Here is a 22266-nt window from a genome sequence, read left to right on the forward strand (position 1 = left end):
TTCCTTCCTCCGAGACTCTGAATGTTACAGTGTTCCCCAGGACACCCTCGTTTTTTCGACTGCATGATCACCTGCAGCATCACGTGGGAAAGCGCACAATTCTTGTTTTCAAGGAATGTCCTCCGGGAAAACTCGAGATTCTACTCAAACTCTGGGTCTGCCCCGGTCTTCTTTACTCTTAAGATAACTTCATTGATCGAAGACCTATCTAAGTTTCTCCTCCTCAAGCCCCTCCCTTATTTCTGCATTAACAAATTCTCAGTCTTCACCCTCTCTCCGAAAAAGAAGTTGTGACTTTCTCTGCTTACATTGTTCTCTGCCTTTCCCACCACCTCTGGGATTTTATTTCATTAGCTACAACTTCTCTCTCTGAATTTTTTTTAACAAATCAATTATACTGATACATATTAATAAAGCCTACAATTAATCCAAAGTGTACAATCAATGGTATTTGGTATAATCACATATTTGTGTGTTCATCACCTCAGTCATCATTAAAGCATTTTCGTTATTTCAGTAATAAAAAATAAACAAAAAACAGACTAATGAAAATTCTTCACCCCTGGATCTCTCTGCTTCCCCTGATGGGCATAGTTGCTGTTTCTGGCTATTCTTGCACACTTTTTTGTTTATTAAGCAGTTTTATTGAGATATATTCACACACCATACTATCTATCCAAAGTGCATTATCAATGGCTTTTAGTATAATTACAATGTTCTGTACTCATCACCACAAAAAATTTTAGAACAATTTCATTACTCCAAAAAGAAAAACTCCACACCCCGTAGCAGTCCTTCCCCAGCCCTACATAACCACTAATCTGACTTCATCTTTATATATTGATTTATATATATTTATATAAATGGAATCATACAATATATAGCACTGGTTTATTTCACTTAGCGTAATGTTTTTTTGTCTATTAACTTCTTGCGGTGTTAACATACATTTGTTCAATTTCAAAGACAGTCTTATATATACAATTTTACCCGTACTCATATCTCATGTGCGGTTTTACTATCCTATACAGTTTTATGTTTCATTTTTTATCTTTCCTTTTAGTAATATATGTGACCTTAGACATTTCCTTTAAATCTCTTTCAAAACCACATGATAGCACTGCTACTTACAAACATTATATTGGGCTTTCACTTTTTCTATTCATTTCCAAACATCAACACACATTCTTTTTACCAATCCTGCACAAGTTAACCCTCAGCTTTCCATTCTCTAACCTCGTTCTATTTTCTAGTGATCCATATTCAAATTACTAACTCCATGAGATTACTAAATATATTTAGTTCATAGTAGCACAATCATACAGTATTTCTCCTTTTGTTTCTGGCTTGCTTCACTCAGCAGTATCCTCCAGGTTCATCCATGTTGTCATATACTTTATGACTTCATTTCTTCTTAGAGCTGCATAATATTCCGTCTTGTGAATACAGCAAAATTTGGTTATCCATTCATCTACTGATTGACACCTGGGTTGTTTCCAACTTTTGGCAATCATGACCAAAGCCACTATGAACGTCGGTGTGCAGATGTATGATCGTGTTGCTACTCTCAGTTCTTCTGGGTATGTACTTAGTAGTGGTACTGCTGGGTCACATGGCAAATCCATATTGAACTTCCTTAGGAACTACCTAAGAGTCTTCCATGGTGGCAGTACCATTCTACATTCCCACCAACAATGAATAAGTATTCCTATCTCTCCACATTCCCTCCAACACTTGTAGTTCTCTGTCTTTTTAATAGTGGCCATTCTGGTAAGTGTGAAATGATTTCTTGTAGTTTTGATTTGCACTTCCCTAATCCCTAGAGATGTTTGGCCATTTTTTCATGTCTTTTTTCACCATTCGTATTTTATATTTGGACAAATGTCTATTCAAATATTTTACCCATTTTTTAATCAGGTCATTTGTGTTTTTATTGTTGAGTTGTAGCATCTCCCTCTATATCATGATTATTAAACCTTTATCAGATATGTGATTTCCAAATATTTTCTCCAATTGATTTGGCTATCTTTTCACCCTTTTGACAAAGTCCTTTTAAGTGCAAAAGTGTTTACATCTGAGGATGTCCCATTTATCTATTTTTTCTTTCACTGCACATGCTTTGGGCGTAAGGTTCAATAAACCACAACCTACCACAAGTTCTTTAAGATGTTTCCCAACATTTTCTTCCACTAGTTATATGGTACTGGCTTTTACATTTAGGACTGTGACCCATTTTGAGTTGATTCCTGTGTAAGGAGTGAGATAGGAGTCCTCTTTCATTCTTGTGGTTATAGATGTCAAATTCTCCCAGCACCATTTGTCATAGAGACTGTTTTGTCCCATTATCATGGCTTGGGTAGATTTGTCAAAAACCAGTTGGCCATAGAGATGAGGATTTATTTCCAGACTTTCAATTCTATTCCACTGATTGATGCATCTATCTTTATGCCAGTACCATGCTGTTTTTTTGTTTGTTTTGTTTAGTTAGACCAGTAAAAAGAATTTATTTGCGAAGTGAGGTAAAGAACAGTGCTTGCTGAGAAATGGGAAAGGAAGATGGAAATACACACCAGGATTTGGTGTGGACCCCTCTGGGTGGTGAGAGCCTCCATGCTGTTTTGACCACTGTAGCTTTGTAATGTGTTTCAAAGTTGGGCAGTGAATTTCTCCCATGTCACTCTTCTTTTTTAGAATGCTTTTGGCTATTCTGGTGCACTTTCCCTTCCAAATGAATTTGGTAATTCTCTTCCTATTTCTGGAAAGAAGATTGGAATTTTGACTGGTATTGCACTGAATGTATAAATCAGTTTGGGTAGAATTGACATCTTAACGATATTTAGTCTTCTAATCCATGAACATGGAATGTCTTTCCATTTGTTTTGGTCTTTTTAAAATATCTTTTAGCATTGTTTTGTAGTTTTCTGATATAAGTCCTGTACTTCTTTGGTTAAATTGATTCCTAGGTATTTAAGTCTTTTTGTTTCTATTGTAAATGGAATTTCCCCCCCGATTTCTTCCTCATTGTTCAATACTAGTTGTATTAGTCAGGCAAAGGGATGCTGAGGCAAAATACCAGAAATTGGTTGGTTTTTATAAAGGGTATTTATTTGGGGTAGAAATAGTTACCAGGCCATAAAGCATAAGTTACTTCCCTCACCAAAGTCTGTTGCCACATGTTGGAGCAAGATGGCTGCTGACATCTGCAAGGTTTCAGCTTCCTGGGTTCCTCCCTTCCCAGGGCTCATTTCTCTCTGGGCTCAGCTGCTCTGCTTTCTCCACAAGGCCAGCTGTAGACTATCAGGCAAACGTCTTGTCTCTCTTCCTGGAACCTCTTCTGTGTCTAATCAACCCTTCTCTCTGCTCCTCTGTGTCCTTACTTTCCAGGCTCTAGCATCCAAAACTCCAAACTCCCTTCTCTGCAGTTTGGTTTCTACTGAAACCAATCAAAGCCTCAATCTTTATTTAATCAAGGAAAAGGGAAACCTCTGAATACAATATAATCTAATATACCCTGAGGGGCCGACCAGTTTGCAAACATAATCCAAAATCTATTTTTGGAATAAACAATATTAAACTGCCATACTAGTGTACAGAAATATTACTGATTTTTTGGTGTTGATCTTGTATCTTGCCACTTTGCTGAAATTGTTTATTAGTTCAAGTAGCTTTGTTGTAGATATTGTGGAATTTTCTAAATATAGGATCATGTCATCTGCAAATAGTGACAGTTTTACTTTTGTTTTCCTATTTCATGTCTTTTGTTTTCTTATCTAATTGCTCTAGCTAGAACGTCTAGCACAATGTTTTGCATTTTTTTAAAGATTTTAAAATTTATTTATTTTTATTTATTTCTGTCCACTTCCCCCCCCTCCCCCACATTGTCTGCTCTCTGTGTCTATTTGCTGTGTCTTGTTTCTTTGTCCGCTTCTGTTGTCGTCAGCGGCATGGGAAGTGTGGGCGGTGCCATGCCTGGGCAGGCTGCACTTTCTTTTGTGCTGGGCGGCTCTCCTCACGGGCACACTCCTTGCGCTTGGGGCTCCCCTACGCGGGGGACACCCCTGCGTGGCAGGGCACTCCTTGCGCACATCAGCGCTGCGCATGGGCCAGCTCCACACGGGTCAAGGAGGCCCGGGGTTTGAACCGCGGACCTCCCATGTGGTAAATGGACGCCCTAACCACTGGGCCAAGTCCGTTTCCCTTATGATCCTTTTTATTTCTGTGGGGTCAGTCATAATTTTGCCCCTTTCATTTTTAATTGTATTTATTTGCAGCATCTTTCTTTTTTTCTTTGTTATCCAGCAAGGGGTTTTTCAACTTATTGATCTTCTCAAAAAATCAACTCTTGGTTTTGTCAGTTTTCTCTATTGTTTTTGTTCTCAGTTTCAGTTGTTTTTGCTCTAATCTTTATTATTTATTTCCTTCTGATTAATTTGGGAGTGGTTTGCTGTTCTTTTTCTAGTTTCTCCAGTTGATAACAGTTCAATCTTTAATTTTAGTTCTCTCTTCTTTTTAAATATACGTGTTTAGGGCTATAAATTTCCCTCTCAAGACTGCCTTCATTGATCCCACAGATTTTAATAAGTTGTGTTCTCATTTTCATTCATCTCAATATATTTACTAATTTCAGTTACAGTTTCTTCTTTGAGCCACTGATTATTTAAGAGTGTTGTTCAGCCTCCACACATTTGTGAATTTACCTCTTCTCTGTCTATTACTGTTTCCGGTTTCATTCCATTTTGAGCTAAGAAGGTGCTTTTGGGAAGCGGACTTGGCTCAACAGATAGAGCATCCGCCTACCACATGGGAGGTCCGCAGTTCAAACCCAGGACCTCCCTGACCCATGTGGGGCTGGCCCACGTGCAGTGCTGATACGCGCAAGGAGTGCTGTGCCACACAGGGGTGTCCCTGGCATAGGGGAGCCTGACGTGCAAGGAGTGCACCCCATAAGGAGAGCCGCCCAGCGTGAAAGAAAGTCCAGCCTGCCCAGGAGTGGCACTGCACACACGAAGAGCTGATGCAGCAAGATGGCTCAACAAAAAGAAACACAGATTCCCTGGCTGCTGACAAGAAAAGAAGCGGACAAAGAACACACAATGAATGGACACAGAGAGCAGACAATTGGGGGGGTGGGGGGGGGAAGGCAGAGAAATAAATTAAAAAAAAAAAAGGTGCTTTGTATAATTTTAATCTATTTATATTTATCTAGTGCTGCATTGTGACCTAAATGGTTTATCTTGGAGAAAGATCCATAAGTCCTTGAGAAGAATGTATAACCTACTGAGTTTGATGCAATATTCTGTATATTTCTGTTAGGTCTAACTCATTTATAATTTTGTTCAAATCTTCTCTCTCCTTGTTGATCTTCTGTCTAGTTGTTTCATTTGATGAGGTAAGTGGTTTGTTGAAGTCTCCAAATATAATTGTAGAGATTTCTATTTTTCTCTTCAGTTTTGCCAGAGTTTGTCTCATGTATTTTGGGGCACCTTGGTTTGTCTCATGTATTTTGGTGCATAGATACTTATGACTGTTATTTCTTCCTTGTGGATTGTCCCATTACTATAATGGCCTTTGCATCTCCGATCTTTTTTTTTTTTTTGCATTTAAAATCTCTTTTGTCCAATATTAGTATAGCTACCCTGCTGTTTTTTGCTTCCTGCATGAAGTAGCTTCTCCAACTTTTCACTTTCAGCTGGTTTGTATCCCTGGGCCTAAGGTGAGTCTCTTATAGGCAGCATATGGATGACTCATGATTTTTTATCCATTCTGTCAGCCTGTCTTTTGATTGGGGAGTTTAATTCATTCACATTCAATGATATTACTGTAAATGCATTATTTACATCCACCATTTTATTCTTTGGTTTTCATATATCATATCTTTGTTCTTTTTTTTTTTAAGATTTTTAAAAAATTTATTTCTCTCCCCTTTCCTGCCACCCCCCACCCAACAGTTGTCTGCTCTCCGTGTCCATTTACTGTGTGTTCTGTGTCCGCTTATATTCTTGTCAGCGGCACCTGGAATCTGTGTCTCACTCTTTTTTTTTTTTTTTCTTTATTTTCTTTTAAATGTTACGTTAAAAAAAATGAGGCCCCCATATACTCCTCACCCCCCTCACCCTACTCCTCCCACATCAACAACCTCTTCCATCATCATGGCACATTCATTGCACCTGGTGAATGTGTTGGAGCGCTGCTGCACCACATGAACAGTGGTGTGGTCTACACTGTAGTCTACACTCTCCCCTAGTCCACCCAGTGGACTATGGCAGGACACACAATGTCCAGCATCTGTCCCTGCAGCACCACCCAGGACAACTCCAAATCCTGAAAATGCCCCCACGTCATATATCTTCTTCCCTCTCCCTACCCTCAACAGGTACCATGGCCACTTTCTCCACATCAATGCTACAATTTCTTCCATTACTAATCACAATAGTTCCACAGCAGAACACCAGTAAGTCCACTCTAATCCATTCTCTATTCCTCCATCCTGTGGACCCTGTGTCTCTTTTTGTTGTTTGTCTTGCTGCATCAGCTCCTCATGTATGTGGCGCCATTCCTGGGCAGGCTGCACTTTTTTCACACTGGGCAGCTCTCCTTACAGGGCATACTTCTTGCATGTGGGGCTCTGCTACGTGGCGGACACCCCTGTGTGGCAGGGCACTCCTTGTGCACATCAGCACTGCGCATGGGCCAGCTCATCACATGGGTCAGGAGGCCCCAGGTTTGAACCCTGGACCTTCCATGTGGTAGGCAGATGCCCTATCCATTGGGCCAAATCCACTTCCTGATCGTATCTTATTTTTGTCTGTCTTTTTACTCTTTTGGTTATCCTTTCTGCTATTCATTCTTCCTCCAAGCCCCTCTCTCCTTTCTTTTTCTTTCAGGCTCTAAGGCTTTCTTTAATATTTCCTGCAAAGGTGGATTCCTTTTTACAAACTCTCTTAGTTTCTGTTTGTGAATATTTTAAACTCACCTTCATATTTGAAGTACAGTTTTGCTGGAAAAAGAATTCTCAGCTGGCAGTTTTTCTCTTTCAGTATCCTAATTGTATCATACCATTGTCTTCTCACCTCCATGGTTTCTGATGAGAAATCCACACCTAGTCTTACTGGATGTCCCTTACATGTGATGGTTACTTTACCCTTGCTGCTCTCAGAATTTTCTCTACTATTTGACGTTTGACACTCTGAGTAGTATGTATCTTTGAGTAGGTCTATTCAGATTTATTCTGATTGGGTATGCTGTGCTTATTGAACATATAAATTCATTTCTTTCATGAGAGTTGGGAAATTTTCAGCTATGATTTCCTCAAATACTCTTTCTGCCACTTTTCCCTTCTCTTCTGGCTCTTTCTGGAATTCCCATGATATATATGTTGTTGTGTTTCAGGTTATCATTCAACTCACTGAGCCTCTGCTCTATTTTTCCCATTCTTTTCTCTCTCCAATTTCAGCTGTTCTTTCTTCTGTACCACTTATTCTTTCTTCTATCATTTAGCTGCTGTTGTATGCCTCTACTGTGTGGGGTTTTTTTTTTTTAGCCTGAATGAATGAGAGAGTTTATTCTCAAAAGGAAAAGCAGAGCAAAATGTCATAGGATCCATGACAGTGAAACCAGATTTACATAAATATCAAAGACATCCATCAGAGGGAGGAAAAGATACAGCCTGCAATGACCTTGAAATTTCTTTTAATACCATCTTATCCTCCATTCTTCTCTTACCATTCAAATACTTCACATTTCCCTGTGCTGTCTCTTTGGGGTCCTCGTGATGAACTTTTATTTTAACTTCAAAATGTTTTATGTTGGAGGATAAAAAGTTACTTTTTTCTTTTAATATTAATATGCTGCCTAAATACTGGATAACCAAGGAACAAAAGAAGAAACAGAAAACTTAATGCATAAATTTTGACCTACCCTAAACAAAATGAGGCCAAAATTATATGTCTGAACATTTAAATGTTTCACTGTCCGAATGACTGTTTTAGCAACAATGCCAAGAAAGAAGAAAGTCTAAAAAGACTGCTTGTGGAAATTGACTTCTGCTAAAAATCTCATTATATGACCTTCCTTCAGCTGCCATTTTCTTGAGAAATAAATAAAGACAATTATCTGACACATTTAGGTATCATGCAAGGTTCTGGTGGTGTCTACTGTGGTTTTTTTGTTTTGTTATTTTTTTATTTCTTTCTCCCGCCCCCCCCCCCCAATTGTCTGCTCTCTGTGTCCATTCGCTGTGTGCTCTTCTGTATCCACTTGTATTCTTGTCAGTGGCACCAGGAATCTGTGGCTCTTTTTTGTTGCGTCATCTTGTTGCATCAGCTCTCTGTGTGTGGCACCACTCCTGGGCAGACTGGACTTACTTTCGCACAGGGTGGCTCTCCTTACGGAGCACACCCCTTGTGCACATCAGCACTGTGCGTGGGCCAGCTCACCACATGGATCAGGAGGCCCTGGGTTTGAACCCTGGACCCCCCATGTGGTAAGTGGATGCTCTATCCATTGAGCCAAGTTCGCTTCCCTGTACTGTGTTTTTGATCTTACCTATCATGTCTTTCATTCCCATGAGTTCTGTTACTTTTCTATTCAGATTTTCACATTATGCTTTGTGCTTAATGTCTTTTTTTTTTTTTTTTTTTTTTTTTTTTTTTTTTTTGAGGTACCAGGGCCAGGGATTGAACTGGGAACTCATATGTGGGAAGCCAGTGCTCAACCACTGAACCACGTCAGCTCCCCTAAGTTGGTTTTCTTGTCCTTGTTTGTTTGTTTGTTTGTTTGTTTTTAGGAGGCACTGGGGATTTAACCTGGGACCTCCCACATGGGAAGCAGGTGCTTAACTACTTGAGCCACATTTGCTCCTCTTGATGTCTTCTTGATGTCTTTTATCTCTTTAGCCGTTGTGTCTTTCAAGTCATTAATTTGATTTCAGAAATTTGTTCGCATCTCGTTGATTAGTTACCTCAAATCCTATGTTTCTTCTGGGATTTTGATATATTCCTTTTCATAGGCCATGTCTTCATTTTCTTAGTATGGCTTGTAATTTTTTGCTGATGTCTAGGCATCTGATTAGGATGATGAGTTTACTCAGGTGCTCAATTTCTCTCTTTTTGTAAGGATTTAATGGCAGTAGGCTGTATGTTACCACTGTTCTTTAATTCTTGGTTCAAACTGTTCTGGATCTTTAGGATTGTCCCTGTTAGTTGCTCAAAACTCTGCACTGGACCCAGTAATGGATTGCAGATCACTTTCTAGGGCCTTGGGACAGGAGGCAGTAAAGTCCGGAAAAAGTCTCTTACATACTTTTAATTTCCTCATGTGCACTTTCCTAGTCAGCCAGCAGGTGGCGCTCTTTGACAGCCCTCTCAGTTCAATGCCTGATGGGCGTGTATTTGTGGCAACAGGACTGGATCAATGTGATAGAGAGGTTCCTGCCTGGAGACTAAGAGCCTCGGATTTCAAACTTTCTCAGAGGAGATTCTCCAACCTTTGCTGGCAGCCCCCTCCCTTTTCCTGGATGGGAAATAATTCTGTTCACCTCTGCATCCTCAACAACCAGTCCTGGTCAGCAGACAGGGGGATTGAGAGGGTCTGATCTCTTAAGTCCCATGGCGGCTCCTGAGGCAAATGGCATGGCCCCTGCGCAGTCTGGAAGGTCTTGTTGGACGTAACAGACCACATTTGTGAGTCTAAACTGAGACAGCCTTAGGCTTTGTCCCTCTCCCCTTGCCTGTAGAAATGGATCCCTGGGGACCCTTTGTCTGTAGCTGCCAGCCCTGATGCCTGAGAATTCAAAAGTGTGGATAGTGTGGGGGAGGGTGCCAGCTATTGCAGCTGAAGCTTTTAACTCACAGTTTTGCCGTTGGCGATTCTTTTCCTTTGTCCCTCTCTCTTCTGGGCAGTGCCCAGCCTTCCCCTAATGTCCTAAACTCTGGAAGACTTTTTTTCCAGGACATTTCTCCCTGTCCTCTAGCTATTTTTCTGGGGGAGAAGAGAGACCTGTGACTTTCTAGTCCACCCTCCTCTGAATCTTAAATCCCAAAATCTAGGCTTCTCATTTAACAGGCAATGTGTTGGGCATGAGGGTGTAATTGTTGAGAATAACACGTCTTCATGTAACTAGAGTTGCGTTGTTGACAATGATTACTTGTCTTCATTTGAATCTTTTAAAATAAATTCCCAGGTCAGAAGGGAAAGCTAATTTTTACACTTATTAATAGTTTTTCCCAAATTGCCCTCCAATAGTGTTTACAATGTTGCGAGCAATTAGGAGCTTAGTAGATCACAAGGCCTCTTGGGCCTTGTCTGGGATTCTGTTTGAGTCCCACTCCTAGCTAGATACTTGCCAAGGCTTTTTGAGTGTACCCTATTTATGTCCTGGTGTCTCAACATCCATCCTTTCTTTCTTCTTTTTTTATTTTACTATTTAATTTTATTTTTTATTTATTGCTCTCCCCTTCCCTGCCCGTCCCCGCCCCAAGTTGTCTGCTCTCTGTGTTCATTCACTGCGTGTTCTTCTGTGTCCACCTGTATTCTTGTCATCGGCACCCAGAATCCGTGTCTCTTTTGGTCGCATCATCTTGTTGTGTCAGCTCTCGGTGTGTGCAGCGCCATTCCTGGGCAGGCTTCACTTTTTTTGCACTGGCCGGCTCTCCTTACGGGGTGCACTCCTTGAGCATGGGGCTCCCCTACGCAGGGGACACCCCTGCGTGGCAGGGCACTCCTTGCGTGCATCAGCACTGCGCATGGGCCAACTCCACATGGGTCAAGGAGGCCCGGGGTTTGAACCGCAGACCTTCCATGTGGTAGGCGGACACCCTATCCATTGGGCCAAGTCCGCTTCCCATCTTTCTTTTTTTTTTTTTTTTTAAAGATTGTATTTATTTATTTATCTCCCCTTCCCCCCCACCCCGGTTGTCTGTTCTCTGTGTCTATTTGCTGCGTCTTTGTCCTCTTCTGTTGTCAGTGGCACGGGAATCTGTATTTCTTTTTGCTGTGTCATCTTGTGTCATTTCTCCGTGTGGGTGGCACCATTCTTGGGCAGGCTGCACTTTCTTTCGCACTAGGCGGCTCTCCTTATGGGGTGCATGCCTTGCACGTGGGGCTCCCCTACACAGGGGACACCCCTGTGTGGCACAGCACTCCTTGCGCGCATCAGCACTGCACATGGGCCAGCTCCACATGGGTCAAGGACACCCGGGGTTTGAACCACGGACTTCCCGTGTAGTAGGCGGACGCCCTAACCGCTAGGCCAAGTCTGCTTCCCTCATTCATTCTTTATTTAAAATTCAAACACACTCTGAGGGTTGATATGCTAAATCACAAATTCTTTTATGTGTCTTTCCTTTATGAAGGAAGGATAGCAGGACAAGTGGCTATAAGGGGAGGGGGGTAAAAGAAAGAAAAATAAAAGGAAAAAGAATTCTAGAGTAGGGGTTCTCAACCAGGGAGGGCAGACATTTGGGAATCTCAGGAGACATTCTGGGTAATCACAACAGAGCACATACTACTGGAATCTAGTGGGTAGAGACCTGGAATGCTACTAAACATTCTACCATGCATAGGACAAACCCCCACAACAAAGAACTATCCAGTCAAAAATGTCAATAATGCTTGGTGTAGACTTTGGAATGCCATTTCATCAATAGCAAAATTGAAGTATCTTTGACCCAGGAATTCTAATTCTAGGAATCTATTCTGTGAAAATACTCACAGTACAGGTACATGGATGCTCATTGCTTATAATTTCAAAATTGGAAATTACTATTAATAGTTGTTAAAAAGAATTGTTCTTGGAACCAGTGTCCTTGGCTCTGTTGCATAAAGCAATTTAAGAATGCGCCATAGATTAGGCAAGGAAGTAAAGAGTTTATTAAGAAACTAAGAAAGTGGGAAAAGAGATAAGTGCACACCTGAGGCACAGGTGCAGGCTGTGCTACCAGTGTGAAAAGTGTGCCCCCACTTTAGGGGTTTCTGGTTTTATTGGCTATCATTGGGGGTTAGGTTTTAAGCTGATTGGAGTATTTAGGACGAAGTGGAGGAAATTCATTGGGTGGCTTGGTTTTTAGGGGTTGCTGTCTGGTGGTAATTGGCTTATGTGCACTGGCCATGAGCCCTGCTAGAATTTGCTACACAAGGTATTTATGCAAGTATGCAAGGTTGATGGCTGGGACTTTTCTGTTTTTTTTTTTTTTTCTCTGGAGCGTGAGAATGTCCCAAATTACATTCTGATAAGGCAGCTGCTGGGTGGGAACTGCTAGCTGCCTTCTAAGTTGTTTGTGTTAACTTGTCTGTGTGAGTTAGGAGGCTGCAGGCTATGCCCCAGGATTTCTCTCCAGGTGATATTTGTGTAATTCATTGGATTTTCTGTCCCTCCTCCTTAGGTCCCTATTCTATCCTGCCTTAGAATGACAACGGCTTCTCTGCTTCTGGCAAAGATCATGTGTAGTGAAAAGAATGACAATGAATGATATCCAAAATATATTGTAAATTGAAAAATCAAATTGCAGAACAATGTGTATTGTTGTAATGTTGGCCGAAGTATTGGGCATGAAAGACAAAGAGAGACTGGGATCAGGGGTTCTGAGAGCATTGAATCCTCAAGCTCATCAGACAACTTTATTATTTCCAAGTAGCATTATATATACTCAAGCTACTGTAAGCACAAGCGATAGCATGCAGCTGCACACTAAAAATTCTCACAAGCTGCAGGACTAAAATCTTATCTCAGAGTACAAGGTCTTAGTGTTCTCTCAGACTACAAAGAGTGTTTTCTCATATTTCTCCCAGCCCCAGGACAGCTTTGGTCCTGTTTACTTTCTGCATTCCTGTGTTAACAGCATAACCATGGAAACAGCACCACCCTGCCTTTGTTTCCCACATTTCCCCCTTTTTGTTTTAGTCAGGGTGGCTGTGGCTGTCTTAGGTTGCCCTCCTCTGAGAGTCTTACCCGTCATTGACTACCAGCCAAGCGCTCTGACCATGGGGATCTTTTTTGCAAGGTTTTAGCAAGCGCCGAATTATTGGCTTGCCCTATCGCATCCACACTGTGCAGTCTTCTCCGAACACATTGTCCCAGGCAGGCAACAACAATGAGCAACAAGACCAACACACAGAGTCCTATTCCTAGTGCTGATAAAAAATGTTGAGACTTTCACCAATTCACTGGATTAAACTTATTAACATGTGAAATCAGATCATCAAAGACATCCTTATCATCTGCTACATAAACCTGATTATGAGACATTTCTAATATCTTTTTCTGCAGTTCTACTATTTCTAAGGATATGTTAGCTCTATGACCTATCAAATGATTTTTAATCTTTTCCCATTCAGTCATTGAAGCATTGTAAGCAAGCAGGGTAATACAAAAATTACTTTCATTCCAATCACATTTCAATACTCTAAACAAGTGTAAATTATACAATTGATCTCCAGTATGCAAAACAGCCAATTCTAAATCATTTACTCGATTATTCAGTTGCTCATCAATATGTTCTTGACTATACCATAAATCACTAGCATTCTTATGCCAATCATGTACCTACTGTTGAGTCTGAACAGTCTCATGCAAAGCTACAGCAGCAGTGGCAGCAGCTGTAATGATTCCAGTCAGTCCCATTAAGCCAATTATTAAGAGCCCAACAAATCCTTTTGTCCACTTCAGGATCTTTTGTGCCATGTGAAGCAGCAACTGACTTTCAGGTGATGACTGCCAAATTCAGTTCATTTGGACAGGAATCCATATACCTTGTCGTCTTCTGGTCATTGTGATGGTGTCTCCATCCTGCAACACACTTTCCGACAGACATGTATACAAGGCGCCATTTTTATAAAACAAAACACTGTCCCTTATAGTTATTTTTCCAATGATAAACACATATGGACCTCTAACACATGCTCTTAATTGATAGGCTTGATTTAATTGCAAATATTGGCCGGTTTGACTGTAGTTACCAATCCATTCATAAGTAGGGGCAGTTCCCAGAAATACTTTCCATAAGTTTTTATATATGTTTAGATTATAGGTATTATTTATCCATGGGGTGGGTACCCATTTCCCTCTAAATCTCCATATACAATAATTCTTTTTTTTAAGATTTTTTTTTTTATTTATTTCTCTCCCCTTCCCCCCCTCACCCCAGTTGTCTGTTCTCTGTGTCCATTTGCTGTGTGTTCTTTTTGTTCCCTTCCGTTGTCGTCAGCGGCACAGGAATCTGTGTTTCTTTTTGTTGCGTCATCTTGTTCTGTCAGGTCTCCATGTGTGTGGTGCCATTCTTGGGCAGGCTGCACTTTCTTTTGTGGTGGGCAGCTCTTCTTGTGGGGCACACTCCTTGCACGTGGGGCTCCCCTACATGGGGGGCACCCCTGCGTGGCACCGCACTCCTTGCGCACATCAGCACTGTGCGTGGGCCAGCTCCACACGGGTCAAGGAGGCCCGGGATTTGAACTACGGGCCTCCCATGTGGTAGACGGATGCCCTATCCACTGGGCAAAGTCCGCTTCCCATATATATATATACTATAATTCTTGGTGTATATCGTTTGTTCATTCACATACAGAGGTTCCGAAAAGGGATATTGCATATTACTGACTTGTTGACCTCTACTATTAAGACCATACCATATAAATCTGCCACTATATTCTTTGGGAGACCCCATAGGGGCACTTTCCCACACCATCCCATAGGAATCATTAAAAACAACAGATCCTCTTCCTATATGGCATTCTTGCCATCCTTCTTTCCCTCCAGGTTTTCAGGGTGGGCAATTATAATTCTGTGTCTTGGTCAGAAAAGAATTTTATGATGGAAATAACATTATTAATAATTTGGTACCATTAGCTTTCATAGTAACCATAGTACGATTTTTTGTTTGCATACAGGGAGGATTTATTTCTATACATAAATGGTCTATGATCAAAAGGAAGGGTAAGATTATATATATATATTTTTTTCTTCTTCATCAGGTTTTAAGGGTAGTCTATCATCTATAGGCCCAGGAAACACATATGTTTTATTCAATAAATATAGGAAATGATGGGTCTCCCCATGTTAGAGCATGTACTAGAGGTGAGTTAGGAATGTAAGCCCAAAAAGTATGGTTTTCATTTTCATGACTCAGAGTTACCGTCAACACAATCAGGAGAAGAAGAATCATCGTCAAAATTTTCTTTCTTCTCCTCTATCTGCAGTTTAATCCATTGAGCTGGCAGCCAAATTTGTTCCCCGTCTTCTATAATGACAAGAGCATATCCTCTCCATCATACTTTAACCTTCCCCTTTTGCCAAGTGTTAGTTAGTACATCTTTCCAGTACATTGGCTGGTATTCAGCTGAGTCACACAATATCTTTTCTTTATTCTTATTCAATGAATAAGCCCGTTCAGCAGGTGTCATTGAATCATATACATTAAGGAAATTTAAAGTAAATAAAGCTTTTGCCAGTTGTCCTTCGGTACTATAATGGCATCATCTCCCCCTTTTCGATTTAAAAGCATATGCTTCAGAGTATGATGGCTGCATTCAACTATTGCTTGGCCTGTAGGATTGTAAGGAATACCAGTAACATGCTCAATAGCATAAGTAGAGCCAAAAAAAGCAAAAGGCTTACTGGTATAGGAAGGGCCATTGCTGACTGGATACTTTTCGGCTAGGTTCACATTGTTTGTCTGAGGGCCCTGAGCTAAGCCCACAAAGCAGTTTCCGATGATAAAAGAGGGGCACCATCTCTGCGAAATCTAGACTTGCAATCATTAGCCCAGTGAAAGCCCTTTTTACAGACTGGCAGATTTTTGATGGTGCTCTTTTTCCTGTTTTCCACGGGGTTTGAGTAACATAAGTTCTACAATCCTTTTGGAAATGGCCAGGCTTCCCACATTTAAAACAGCTCTCCTTTTTTCCTTGCCCTTTTTGATTTCCTCTAATAGCAACAGCTAACAGTGCCATCTGGTGGGAGTGGACCCTATGTCTTGACAATATTTAATACAATCCTGAATCCCACAGCCTTTATGGGTCTAATTGCCTTTTTACATTCACTGTTAGCCTGATCAAAAGCGAGAGTCAATAGAATCGATTCTCAAGCTTCAGGAATATCAATAGTCTTTTGAAGGATGTCAACTAATCGAGCCACAAATTCAACATATGGTTCATTAACTCCTTGTATTATTTTTGCAAAAGACTGAGTGAGTTTCCCAGGAGCACAAATGCGTCTCCAAGCAGCTAAGCAAGCCAATCTAACCTGAACTATAGCAACATCATCATACTGTAATTGCCTCTGAACTTCAGCCCAATCTCCTGCCCCTGGTAACTGTTCAGCAAAGATAAGTACTGGAGGATTTTGGGTGGCATTTCGTTGTGCCGTCATGTTCACCTCATCAGTTCACCAGGTTTTAAATTGTAGAAATTCTGCAGGGTTCAATACTGTGCGAGCTAGCATCTCCCAATCCCGAGGAATTAATCTATCCTCCTGTGCCGTGCCTTGAACTAATCCTATGGTGTAAGGGGAAGTAGTCCCGTATTGAGTACATGCCTGCTTTAGATCTTTTAGTAATGTAAACGGTATGGGTTCATGATGGAAGTCAATACCTCCCTGAGGGTTATTTATATCTGGAGGTATTGGGCGAATTGTTACTGGAAATGCAGATACAATTGCATAGCCTCAGGATCTCCCTGCCTGGATCCTTGTAACAGACACCCATCACAGGTTTAGCAGGGGCTGGATTAGGCACAAAAACTCTATTAACATAAGGCATAGCATCAATAGCATCAGAGAAAATTCCAGGTGCTGTAGGCATGGTGTTTACCTGAGATGGCTTAGCTGGACCTGCGGATGGCTTGGTGCAAAAATTAGGGAACACCAGAGGTTTGGAAATATGTAGGTCAGACATTTCTGAGGTCTCATCCTCCTTACACTGACTAAAAAAGGATTAGTCTCCCGTGTGACATAAAACAATAAGATCCCTCCATTTCTTCCTCTGCCATGCCGTCAACTTGTTTATCTCCAGAGGGGTCTGATTCTGTAGGATTGAAATATATAGCAATTTCTTCCTCGTCTGCCTCAGATTGTAATGGGTCTAATGCAGCGGCTATCTGCTGACCAAAAGCCCATACTGACAGTGGAATAGATTCTTCCTTCTGATATGCTCTGCGTAAATCCTTCATTACTTGTCTCCACTGTTTTAAATTCAAAAGATTTTTACCTTGTGGTTGAAACCAGTCACAATGTTTTTGAACTAGAGCAAAGAGTTCTAGCAAATCAGCTATTCTAACTGGCACCCCTGTAGTATTTAATAAAGTTTTTAACACTTGAGAATATTCTTCCAGACGTCCTGGTTGATTACACATACCCTGATGACTTTGCGGAAATGTTAGTTACTTACTTAATCTTGAAGACTCGAGTCTCTCTGCTTTGGATGTTTCACTTGACCCTCGACGAGATCTTTTCCACGGGTTCCCAATAAGGCTATGGAAGACTCACTTTTTTCAGACTCACTTCTTCGGGCCCCACATTGGGCGCCAGTTGTCAGAAATCGGCCGGAAGGGTATTGGGAATGAAAGACAAAGAAAGATTGGGATCAGGGATTCTGAGAGCATTGAATCCTCAAGCTCATCAGACAATTTTATTATTTCCAAGTAGCATTATATATACTCAAGCTACTGTAAGCACAAGCGATAGCATGCAGCTGCACACTAAAAATTCTCACAAGCTGCAGGACTAAAATCTTATCTCAGAGTACAAGGTCTTAGTGTTCTCTCAGACTACAAAGAGTGTTTTCTCATATTTCTCCCAGCCCCAGACAGCTTCGGTCCTGTTTACTTTCTGCACTCCTGTGTTAACAGTGTAACCATGGAAACAGCGCCACCGTGCCTTTGTTTCCCACAGTGTATGTCCTGTTTTAAGTTTATAAAGGTAGAATTCCTCTAAAATTGTATGTGTATGTGTTGTGTCTGCATGGTTAAATATGGAATTATGTATACCAAACAAATGGCAGAGGTTGTCCCTAGAGAGTGGGATTATTGGCAAGAGAAAAATCTTCATGTTTTCCTTTATACATTTCTTTGTTTTTCTTGCTTATAGTCATAAAGGTTTTTCTCATTACTTAACCAGTAATAGTGCAATACAATATATAGCTGAAATTAAAAGTTATTTGTGAAATAAGGAATATGATAAAAGGCATGGTGTTCCTTCTGTAAATGTGCAATGTGTGCATATATTAATCTCTAGTGTTGGGCTTTTGAGATTAATTTAAAGTAATCAAATATAAAAATCAGAAATAACTTTCTTAGGTATGATAAACATTTTCCTATGTACTTAATGAAAGAGAAAAAATATATACACACATATATATATGCTTATTTATAGGTAATTATTTTTACATCATGTTATATAAAATTAATTGGCCCAGCAAAGAACTTATAATTTTATTTTTTCTTATAGGCAGAAAAATACTTAACATTTTATAATGAAATATTGTGAGGCTTGATTTTAAGAGGTATAAATATTTCATGATAAGATTTGATGCAGGAAAATGGACTTTGGCCCAGTGGTTAGGGCGTCCGTCTACCATATGGGAGGTCCGCGGTTCAAACCCCGGGCCTCCTTGACCCGTGTGGAGCTGGCCATGCGCAGTGCTGATGCGCGCAAGGAGTGCCGAGCCACGCAAGGGTGTCCCCCGCGTGGGGCCACGCGCAAGGAGTGCGCCCGTGAGGAAAGCCGCCCAGCGTGAAAAGAAAGAGCAGCCTGCCCAGGAATGGCGCCGCCCACACTTCCCGTGCCGCTGACGACAACAGAAGCGGACAAAGAAACAAGACGCAGCAAATAGACACCAAGAACAGACAACCAGGGGAGGGGGGGAAATTAAATAAATAAATAAATCTTTAAAAAAAAAAAAAAAGATTTGATGCAATAAGTTTTAAACTTCCATTTTGCTTAAACATACTGAGTCTAAAAGAGACCACATCACAGTTTATTCTATGAATCTATCCATTGTATCATGATAAATTTGGTAATCCTAAAAGCCTTCCAGTTACATTTCAAAGAATCTGGTTTACTAACTTATCCTGCTTCAGCTCGCCTTTTGAGAGTTTCTTTCCAGCTAATGATAAACCTAGGGGTGAGTACTGGGAATAACTGGAAAGAGTTGCTTCCATTTAAATACCTGAAAACATCCTTTTCAGCGTTCAGTATTTCTTACTGATCCTCTTTTTGCTGTGTTCTCTTGGGACTCTCTCTCAAAAGTGGTACATTTTGGGCAGTGGGGTGGGGAGTGGGTATATAAGAACTTCCTTATTTTTTAATGTAACATTTTGTGTGATTTAGGTATCTTTAAAAAAAGATAATAATTTAAAAAATCAAAAACAAACAAAAAAGTGGTACATTTTAAAAAACATTAGTTAGAGTTGTAAGAGGTGAATTCAATGAAAACTGCTCTTTACTACCACCGACCCCACCAGGAGTAGATCCAGGTTTTGTGGGACTTAATGCTTACATAATTTGAGAAGCCCTTTTTAAGCAAAATAATACAAATTACAAATACGAAATTAGTATGAAAATACTTATTTAGAATGAAAATAAGCAAAGAAAGCACTAACCTTACAAATGTGCCTTCATGTCACACCATCAGTTTAGTAGGCACAGTGGGCAGTAGGGGATTTCCTGGGAGGCAATCTTATGTCAAGATGGCTAGAATAGGGGTTCTCTCCTTAGACTTTCCCCTTTCTGGAAGCTGATCAGCTATATCCTTGTGATGCCTCATGGAAGCCAGAGGTATATTTCAGGCATGGAACCCCTCCGGCCAGCCAGGTACTTCTGATGAGAGCTGCCCCCAGGCCAGCACCAGCAACTCAGCCACCAGCAGCAGCCTCTCCAGCTGTGCTTGGCTCACCTGCTGCTGTCCCTCGGCAGCCGGGTCTGCTGGCCCAGATGGCAACCACTGCAGCTGGTGTGGCTGTGGGGTCTGCCGTTGGGTACATGTTGGGCCCTGCCATCACTGGGGGCTTTAGTGGAGGGAGGAATGCTGAGCCCTCAAGGCCTGGCATCACTTACCAGGGCCTCAGGGAGCCCAGCTGGCATACCAGCAGCAGCAGCTGTTTGGCCCTTGCCACTTTGAGATGAAACTGTTTTTGGAGTGTGCCCAGAACCAGTGTGACCTTAAGCTTTGTGAGGGTTTCAGTGAGGTGCTGAAGCAGGGCAGATTTGCAAATGGATTAGCCTAAGAAGCTGAAAATGAAGAAATGGAAAATCTGCTCTTATGACCAAGCTAATTTGGTATAAAACTATAATTGACAGTAAAAGTATAAAGTGTAAAACCACTAGCTAAACCTCCCTTCTATCAGTAATAGCTTCCTTGCTTCAGAATCAATGGAAGAGGGTGTTCTTACTCTATAGAAGTCCACTGAGATGGTATAGATTTTGGAACTGGAAGAATGTTTGTGTGGCCTCCTTAAACTAGTTGCTGTGATGTTATCTGTGAAGTAATTAGAATAAAGTGATTTTCTTCCAGAAAAAGGATGGCTAGAATAACCTAACCAGGAACACCCTTATAGTGGAGCAGGAGGGTCCCTGCCCTGGGTATAAGCTTTGGAGGACTCAGCTCTTACTCTTCAGCCTCCTCCCTCTCCAGAAGAGCAAGGACTTTATGGGACCAAATTGGCACTCCTTACCAGAATCTACACCCTGCCTTCTAGACCACATACTCTGTATACCCCTGACCCTGGAATTTCCTGTCCACTTTTAGGGTTTGGGTGGGCTGGTCTCTTTTCCCAAGGGTGGGCAACACTGCCAGTGTGTATACCTTTAGACTCAAGGAGTAGCCAACAGATAGTAGTTTTCAGGGTATGTGAACAGAGCTTTGATATACAGTCTAGAGTGTCTACGTGTGTAAGTGTGAGGTCCTCACAGTATGGGATAGAGGTGGGAATGAGAAGAGAAGAAGGGGGCCAGCTTTCCTTGTGCCACCATGTTCTAGCAAGGAACTCCAAAGAATCTGAGAACAGAATGACAATGAATGATACCCAAAATATATTGTAAATTGAAAAATCAAATTGCAGAACAATGTGTATATCCTGTTTTTTTGTTGATAAAGGTGAAAGACATACACATTCATGTGTAATTCCTCTAAAACGCAACTCTGTAATTCTTACCAAGGTAGATGGTAGAATGTATTTTACCCAATAGTTTGTTAGCTTGATTTAGAATATTAAAATATTTAGACATACGGTAAAGGGCTTTCATTGGTACTTTTGTCCCACAGGCTGAGAATTCATTTGGGGATGGAGAGGATATCCTTGTTAGTATTCCATAGGCTAATGTAGACACTCACTCAGATTGACATTAGAACTACCCACACTCCTAAGGATGCTCTAATGTAGGGACAAACTCAACCCTGGCCATCACCATATTGGTTTATGGGTTGAAAGTGAGCAGTGCTGTGTCCCCAGCAGCTATTTACCCTGAGTGAATCCACCTCCTCAGCACATCCCAGAAATAAAGCTGTTCAGTCACTGCTACAGGAATGTCCCATAATTGCTGCTGTTTCTGCATGATAACAAAGATATAGAAAACACAGGCCAGTCCCAAAGTTCACCATACAGAAGACCAAGCCTTCTTGGGTGAGTAATTCACAAGCATTCTCCATATTAGGCTCAAGGGAGGCAGGTTTTGAACACATAGCTTCTATTAAGATTTTCTTATCTAGTATAATAGGTCATAGAACTATTCTGACAAACCATGGCCAAAGAGACTTTCTCTTTGGGTCTACTTTTCACATGAGAACACATATTTGGCATTTGCACTCATGTGTCAAATTTCTCTGCAGCCTGTGAGACCCCACACACCAAATCCGTGGTCACAGAGTCTGGTCCTAAACCTGAATGTGAGAAACAGAAGACAGTCATCACTTGTCAAAGATCTCCGCACTACCTTGGAAAAAAAGATTGCAATGGGACCATTTGGATCTCCTGACAACTCACCTCTCTAACTGGGTAAATGTCTGGAGAGAAGATTTTTCTACTCTCCCTGGAAGAAAAGATGCTTGTCTCTAGGCTGAGCTCTTTGCTTGCTGCAAGGTATAGGCAGCAGTGGACCTGGCTACATTCTATCTCTTTAATTGATATTGTATAATGCCTTTGATCATTATGTTTATAAAGAAGAGTCTAACAGTAGGCCTGATTGCTTAATGTGCACCATTTACACAGAGGTTTAAAGAAAACTGACATGTAACAACAACAGTAGGTCATAGAGCATATCTTTTCATGCTCCAGAGAGGTTAT

The 22266-nt window shown here is 41.1% G+C and overlaps 1 protein-coding gene, 1 long non-coding RNA gene and 1 pseudogene across 3 annotated transcripts in view; 2 read left to right on the plus strand and 1 right to left on the minus strand.

Annotated features, from left to right (window-relative positions):
- HEATR4 (HEAT repeat containing 4) overlaps positions 1–22266 on the plus strand; it is a 216331-nt gene that overhangs the window by 40431 nt on the left and 153634 nt on the right. For both annotated transcript variants that reach the window (XM_071213803.1, XM_023587850.3), the window contains exon 17: positions 21813–21978. In XM_071213803.1, the coding sequence (XP_071069904.1) occupies positions 21813–21974 (162 nt within the window). In that variant the 3' untranslated portion in view covers positions 21975–21978. The remainder of the gene's footprint in view (positions 1–21812; positions 21979–22266) is intronic.
- On the minus strand, positions 13327–17782 carry LOC131277904 (uncharacterized). Its single transcript, XR_009184946.2, has 3 exons — positions 17376–17782; positions 15126–15230; positions 13327–13793 (listed from the first exon to the last, which is right to left on the minus strand). It is a non-coding gene; the product is annotated as an uncharacterized lncRNA (long non-coding RNA).
- Positions 17843–20269, plus strand: LOC139438088 (coiled-coil-helix-coiled-coil-helix domain-containing protein 2 pseudogene; annotated as a pseudogene).

This window comes from Dasypus novemcinctus, chromosome 3, assembly GCF_030445035.2.
Source record: "Dasypus novemcinctus isolate mDasNov1 chromosome 3, mDasNov1.1.hap2, whole genome shotgun sequence".
Lineage (NCBI taxonomy): Eukaryota > Metazoa > Chordata > Mammalia > Cingulata > Dasypodidae > Dasypus > Dasypus novemcinctus.